Source organism: Prionailurus viverrinus, chromosome B4 (genome assembly GCF_022837055.1).
Source record: "Prionailurus viverrinus isolate Anna chromosome B4, UM_Priviv_1.0, whole genome shotgun sequence".
Classification (NCBI taxonomy): Eukaryota; Metazoa; Chordata; class Mammalia; order Carnivora; family Felidae; genus Prionailurus; species Prionailurus viverrinus.
Genome location: NC_062567.1, coordinates 21,523,886 through 21,531,860, shown reverse-complemented (window position 1 = coordinate 21,531,860; position 7,975 = coordinate 21,523,886). Strand labels below are relative to the sequence as shown.

At 41.1% G+C, this 7,975-nt stretch overlaps 1 protein-coding gene across 2 annotated transcripts in view; it reads right to left on the bottom strand.

Moving 5' to 3' along the window:
* Positions 1-837: 837 nt before the first annotated feature.
* APBB1IP (amyloid beta precursor protein binding family B member 1 interacting protein) overlaps positions 838-7,975 on the bottom strand; it is a 102,169-nt gene continuing 95,031 nt past the window's right edge. For both annotated transcript variants that reach the window (XM_047866179.1, XM_047866180.1), the window contains exons 13-14: positions 4,180-4,283; positions 838-1,681 (exon numbers count right to left, since the gene is read on the bottom strand). In XM_047866179.1, coding sequence (XP_047722135.1) covers positions 1,172-1,681; positions 4,180-4,283 — 614 coding nt within the window. In that variant the 3' untranslated portion in view covers positions 838-1,171. The remainder of the gene's footprint in view (positions 1,682-4,179; positions 4,284-7,975) is intronic.

The following is a 7,975-nucleotide window of genomic DNA, read 5'->3' as shown; positions in this document are numbered from 1 at the left end:
GTAACGTTGTGTATTAATTACACTTCAGTTAAAAAAAAAAAGATTTTGAGGTGTTCCACAGTTAAAAAGAAAAATAAAACAGAATATGGAAATAAAATGAAGAAAATCTAAAAGAACTCCCAGAAAATGATTTGAAAGAGAAGAGATATAGGGTAACAGGAACTCAAGATAAATTGGCTATTAAAATTGAGCATCGGGACACCTGGGTGGCTCAGTAGGTTGAGCATCAGACTTCGACTCAGGTCATGATCTCGCAGCTTGTGAGTTCGAGCCCCGTGTATGGCTCTGTGCTGACAGCTCAGAGCCTGGAACCTGCTTCAGATTCTGTCTCCCTCTCTCTCTGTCCCTCTCCTGCTCATGCTCTGTCTTTCTTTCAAAAGTAAACATTAAAAAAAAAACTTAAAAAAATTGAGCATCAGATTTACTGGGGAGAAAACATTCCAGGTTAAAGAATATAAATGATTGCCTTTTCCTGTCCCTAAATCTTAATCTATAGGATACTCATAGCAGTGTAATAACAGAGAATCTCCAAACTCTAAATATGTATTTTTTTCATTACTATGTTATTTGACCATTGGAAAACCCTAACCCAAACAGTGTATGTCCAGGACTCCCGGCAATCAGGACATGAGTCTCAAAGAAACCAAATTCATTCTGCCTCCTGTTTGTTTCCTCATTCGATTTTTCAGAAAATTCTGAAGGTCATGGAGGTGGAGATGGAAAACATACCAAAAATTAACAAGATGTTAGAATTCAAAGCTATAAAGGTCACGTATATATAATGTGGTATTGATAGCACACTAGATTTATACACTGATATTTCTAGAAATACCATCCTCAAGGAAGACTTTTAAATTTTATTAATTTGATGCTTCTGAACACAATAAAATAAACATAAAACATTCCAGTTAATTTGTAAGGGAAAACGAATTCAGGGAGGTGGAAACACACAGGAAAGGTATGTACATTTAGGCAGATACTCTTGCTTCCATTATAGGTTAATGATTATGAACATATTTGCGCTGCAGTGAGACGTTTTACACCATTTCTAGTCTGAATGCGTCAATATTTTATCTAAAATGAATAAGGTGTCATGAAGATAAAGTAGCAAAAATGTACTTGAGGTTAGAAATGATTATACCCATCACACAAACATATTTATCTGTTTCCCTTAGGACATGTTGCCTCTTTTCTTTTGCAAAGCTTTCATGAGATCGGACATGAAATCTTGCTCTCCGCTCCCTACTCCACCAGGTGGTCCTGGATTCTCTTTCCTCTTCGGGGGAGCGGGAGGTCTTTTGCTGGCAACGGGGGGCGGCTTCGGAGAGTTGAGTGCAGGTGGGGGCGGGGGCGGGGGCGGTAATGATAACCCAGCATCCCCTGCAAACGACGGCGGTGGGGGAGGCACGAAGTCCGGGGGCCCTTCGTTAAAATCGGGGGGCGGCGGAGGGAGCTCCTCGTCGTCCTCCAGGGGCGGTGGCGGCGGGGGTGGTGGCAGAGAGTCGTCGGGCGGCGGCGCAGGGAAGCCGCTGCTCATGCCCTTGGCCCTGGGGGTTGTCGCTGGGCTGCCGCAGATGTCTGAAGACCTTCGCACGGGAGGGGGCGGTGGCAGGCTGGACTTTGGAAGGTGATGGGCCCTGGGTGTTCCTGGGTCGTGGTTACCAAGAGCTGGCTTCTTGTCCTTCAACAGAGCAACCACAGCATATTTCCATTGAAAGGTGAGGTCTTGCTGATTTGGGCAGTGTCTGCTTCCCGAGGGGCGGGGGGGCCTCCACTCCTCAGGCCAATTCTACAAGTTGTTCATGAGCTAGCTCATGTTTGCCGTGAGTAAGGAGAATGACTCCAAATGGCCTCTAACATTATTACCAATAATAATGTTATTAATGCTAGCCTACCATGTCTTCTTTGGTAAATCGAAGACTTAGTCCTATTCAATGAGGTGTTTAGTAGATTAGAGATGTATCTCCTCCCAACCAACCACCTTATAGGGAACTAATCCATGTCTTTAAAAGAGCTTTAGTGATAAGGAGTTTAGCTCCTTGTGTGGTTACTTCAGTTTTTACCTACCCTAAGCTCAGCCTAAGGAAACTCAAAATGGAAGCAAAATGGCTCTCCTGGAATTCCCACTCATGCCCCCTGGTTCCCAAGACAAGCCACTAGGGTCCTAGACATATGCAGCCATACCATTTTTCTTGGTCTGAGTTGAGCAGGTTGTGAAGCTCAATTGTCAGAAGCAGGTGTCTGTGAAATCATTTTCCTTTTGTACCATACCTCCAGTGGCAGACAGCTGATTAGGAAGCTTCCCGAAACTGTCCCCAAATCTCCTGGCTTAGATGTCCTCCTCTTATAGCACAAGGATGATGTTCTTTAGGCTACAGGTAACCTTTGTACAAATCTGAGCACAAAAAAGACTCTCCTATGAAAGAACTGCCTGCCTTTTTTTGCATCAGTGGTTGCTGGCATGCTGAGAACAAAGAAACCTTTGCCCATGACTGTGGGCTACCAGGGAGAAACCAATTATATGCTTCACTCCCTCTGACCTAACAGCTTCAAGGGAGGTGGTGGGTGGACCAAGAATCCACACATCTGGTCCATAGTCTTAGATTTACCTTTTGTGAACTGTGTGAAAGTTGGCTGGCTGATCAGGTATAAATCAAGCATCATAATCTTTACTATTTCTGTCTCAAGGTTATGTTCATATTAAATGAGCTAAAGGTGTGGCTGGGTTCTGCAGAGTAAGATTACACTGCACGTGCTGCCGGGCAGAAACCACAACACCGAACTTGGCCAAAGGCTAACAGAGGCGCAGTCCTTCTGCCAACGGTGGAAATCAATGATAGTAAATTATGTTTATATAATGCAACTTCCCCAGGGATTCCAGGCAGCTTAGCTGAATCCCTCTGTGTCAGTGATAATTATCATTGCAATTTACAATTTATCAGGCTTTCACTTTTTTTTTTCTTTAACAACCTCTTACCACTGACGATTAAATTTAGAGGTTTTTTTTTTTTTTTCCTAACAAAGTGCCTTATGATTGAGTTTTCTATTTTATTTGGTTTATTTGCTTAGCACGATAAACTAATTGGCTAGTGATGTAATTTAAAAAATTTTCTCAACAGGCAGTTTGGGAACTGATGTTCACACAAGGTGAAGTGATTTCTATTTTGGGGTCCTTTTGTTGCTTTCAGCATTTTAGAGTGTTTCTCTTTGGTAGGCATTACAGGAGCCACGGAAATAATAATCACTGAAAGCACAGTGTATGATGTCAGACTTGAGAAGCTAATAATACTAGAGTAATACAACTTTTAATGGTCTACAATGGTTTTCAAAAATTGTAAGAAATTCAATAAATACAGGATTTAATTGCTCCCACCACTGACTGATGGACAAAATCAAAGGGGAGAATGAAGTGAAAAATTACAGAAGGCACAATTATTTAAGGTTGTTTTGAATCACACATGGAAAATATTCAACAGAATAGTAAGTTGAGATGTTACCAACTAGGCTAGTAACTAGATTACAACTTTCAGCTATAATTTTTAGATAAATTTAAATGAATCTTCATTAATCTCCTTTACTGAAAAAAAAATTATGGAGAATTCTATGTCAATTTGGCTAGTATTTTAAAGTGTGTTTTCTTCTCCATCACCCTGAGGATGTATGCAGAACATTAACAGAAAAATATAAAATGCACATTTTATAACAGAACCCTTTTAGTAGTCTTCTAATCTGGTTTCGGGGATTTTCACATTTAATATAGCGCTTCTGACTAACTGTTTGCTCTAATTTATTCAGGAAAAAAAAAATCCCAAGGGTTTAAAACTCAGGTGCCACTTTCAGAATGCTAAAACCACTTGCCTAAATCAAGAAAAGCCCTTCAGTCAAAATCAATGGAGCTAAATTAAAAATACTTACCAAGCCTTAGCATTAAAAAAAAAAATTCTTACATTTTTCTGAAGCAATGTGGTAACAGTTGGCTTTAACTTTCCATTCTAGCCTACATAACTTTAAGATTAAAAAACCCACACAATTACCTAAATGAAATTCTAGTGACTTCTTAGTAGTTGGAACTAGATTTTCTCTTTTCGGAGGAGCAGTTATTGGACACTGCTAATGGTTTAGCATACGGGCTTACTGGAGACAGTCTGAGAATGACGTCCAGTCACTCTCTGATCTTACCTTAGTAGTTTCTGCCTGCCTCTGGGCTTCTTCAAGAACCGCATTTACAGAATGTGCAGCCTGGGGAATCTGCCCATTGGCCTGAGTGGTGCCTGCTTTAGGTCCTGAAGGGGAGAATAAAGACAAGAAGAGTGGGCAAGGCATATTCAGCATCCTTGTGAGTTCCTCTAAAAATACAGTTTCTATTTCCAAAGCAAAAGACAAGGAATTCTAGGTATACAGGCCTTACAGAAAGTCTGAGGTTCTATGGCAACACTTCATGAGATTCAGCAAAGGTTCAGGAAGGTGAATGCTTTATGTAGGCTATGACATCTTGATTAACTAGGGGCCTAGAGAACGGAATGTTCTGTTTTCAAAAGCCTTTTGACAACTGGAGAATAACTTTGAAAAACTTTTAAAAAATTCCAGTTGCTGAAGATTTTTCTGAACCCTATGTTTCAGGGTGCCTGGGTGGCTCAGTCAGTTAAGCATCCTTCTTGGTTTCAGCTCAGGTCATGATCTCATGTTTCATGGGATTGAGCCCCACGTCAGGCTCTGTGCTGCCAGCATGGATCCTGCTTGGGATTCTCTCTCTCCCTCTCTTTCTGCCCCCCACCCTTATGCATGCACTTTCTCTCTCTCTCAAAAATAATAAACACTTGAAACGTATGTTTCTAGTTTCATACCATGCTGTGTATAGGAACAACTTTTAAACATTATTCTCAACAAAAAAGTAGGATGGGCACAAAAATAGGAGACACAGGGGATTGAGTAAAATGTGCAGGCCCCTGAGATACCCTGGAATAGGTTTTTTTCCCAGCAAGTCATGATAAGCACTTACTTTATTTTCTTCCCTTTTAATTTACCCTTTGGCACAAAAGTGAGGCTTAACGGAGGTTTTGCAGTTTTGAGGGAATCTGATAGATTTCATTGGATGTATGTGGATCTCTCTGGGTCCTTAGAGAACATCCTGGAGAGGACGGCCATGCCTCCACACACAAAAGACATTTCTCCAATGACCAAACTGCCACCCAGCCCACGACATGAGGTCTTGCCACTAAGTGAACTCAGAGGTTCCTTTAGCTATGCCCATTGCCTGCTATTCTGTCAAATATTCATGAGATGGCCGTTTGCTTGCTTCTTTAAATATTTTTCCAGTAGTTTGAGAAACCCATTCATCTACATAACAACTCAGAGAAGGCTATTAAGGACATGACATTGGGAAGAGGGGAATGTTTGATGAGGAAGAGGATATCAACAGGGCCTAAAGTATCTCTCTGCAAATTATTAAGTACCAAATGAAAAATCTGCACAGGAGAGATATCGGACAACACATTAACAAAGTGGTCAAAAATGAATGTTTCCAACGAGGGGCAAACAGATGTCATATGTGTCTGATTGTGATAACCTGAGGACATGTGGCCCTCATGCAGTATTCTCACCAAAAATGCACTGTCTGTAATGAATCATAAGGAAACATCAGACACATCCAAATCAAGGGAATATGGATGTGATTTAGATAAAAATATCCCATCAATATTGAATATTAAATTTCCTGGATTTGCTAACTGTACTATGGTTCGTAAGAGAACAGCCTTGATTTTTAGGAGTCACAAAGGGAAGACTTAGGGGCAAAGGTGTATGATAGATTCAATCTACTCTCAAGTGGTTCAGAAAAAAAAATGTCTTTGGATAACATAGGGAGAAGCGGGAGTGGGGAGAGAGAAATGATAAAGCAAATATGGCAAACACTCAATACTGGAGATCTGGGTAAAGGGTACATGAAGGCTTTATGTACTATTCTTGCAACTTTTCTGTGTTTGAGATGATTTCAGAATGAAAAAAGGTATTCGTGTCCGTTTATGCAATTGAAATATTAGAACAGGCTAGAATTGCTTTCTCTCCTGTCAGTGTTTTAATGATAAAATCCATGTCCCTTGTTCAGCAAGGACAGCCACCTCGTTGTTCTGAGTGGAGCTATTGGAACGTACATGATGTGCCATGTAAATGTGCATTTCTCTCACTCTAAGGCTTATTAAATGTCTCTGATTAGTCACAGCTTTGTTCTGGAGGTCGGGAAGCAACAGGCCTAAACATCTTTAAGCTTTAGAATGTTTCTATTTAAGATTTTTTGTAAGACTTTGTGCACCGTACCATCGTGCCTAGGAGATTTAAACATCTGAGATTCCAAAGTGCTCTATCTTCTCATTTCCTTTGGGCTATTTATTCTCTTTCTCCTCCTTCGTCTTATACACATTCAAATCCTTTCTTTATCTATAAACACCTTTGCATTTGTGCAAAGCACAAATTTGTGCAAGCAGAGACTAAATCTGAATACTGAAGACCATTGGGGGAAATTCTTTTGAAGGGCAAAAATTATATTTTCTTTTTGCTTCTTTTGTCCAAACACATACACAGGCTGATTTCCCAGCAACATAGTGTGTATTTTTATGTAAGTAGGATGACCTGGTCTTTGTCGGTGAGAACAAACAGATAATAATAATAATCCTAAATGTTCCAAGCTGCTGTCTTCCTATTTACCAAGAAATCCAGTCTTTCCCATGGGCTCTCTGTCCCATCCTGGGACAACTGATGTGTGCCCACATACCCCATATATTCTGCAGGTGCCACTGACTGGGATCCAGGTTGTTCTGTCACTGTGTTAACAGTCCCAGCTGTCAAGTGGCAATACAGCCTCTCCCACTGTCTCTCTAGGAGTCCCTGGAGGAATTATGGGTGGGAAGTTTATTAAACAAATATGAGCCCACGAACCATGAGATCATGACCTGAGCCGAAGTCAGACACCCAACTGACTCAGCCATCCAGGCGCCCCCCCCACCTCCCTCGTTCTTAACCCATGTGGTTTGTGAAAGGCTGACCCTACCATTTGATCTGGCAAATCAGAAGACAGCATGCTCCTGGGTACAGTGAGACTGTTAGGGACAGGCATGAAACAGAGCCCTCCCAGAATTTTTTCAGAGATGGGGGCATCCTCTTTGTACTACGATTTCTGGCTGTGTGAGAAATGTAAGCCTGGAGAGTCAGTGACAGTCCTTGACATCTCAGGGGGACAGTGCCTAAAGAAACAGTATCTTGACGACATCACTTACATCCCTGGATCCTTCTATACCTGAAAGCAGCCTACCCACAGACCTCCTAGTTTTGTGCGTTAATAAATCTCTCCCCATCACTCTTTGTTGCTTAAACCAGACAGAGTTAGACTGCCATGTGTCAATTGCCATGTGAAGGGTCTGGACTAAAAATAGTTGCTAAAGTCATAAAGTGATTTAATAAGTACTAAAAAAAACCCTCTATGGCTCTTCTCTAATTGGAAAATAAAAGCTGCCATTCATCAAGAACGAATTACTTGTTAAACACTTTGGATACAGAACGTCTCCATGTTTTTCAGTTGGGAAATCATAGCAGAAACACTTCATGATTTCTTTCAGTATCTAGGAGAACAGATACTAAACTAATAATCACAAAGATTATTAATTATGACTGGCTTATAAAGGACAATTCATTGTAGACCCAAGGATAGGAAGGAATTAGCTACATGAAAGAAAAAACCATCACAAACAGAGGTAATAACATCTGTGAATTCCCTAAGAAAAGATGGTGCTTGAGCCTTTGAAGAACTAGGAAGAACAACTGGCCCATGTAACAGGAACAGGAAGACACGGGTGGAGAAAGAGGCAGGAGAGCTGGGCAAGGCTCATATTATACAGGCTTAGTTGGCCTTGCTAAGGATTTGGGACTTTATCTAAGAGCAGTGGGAAGCTTCTGAAGGGCTACCCACAGGGGAGAAATCATATTT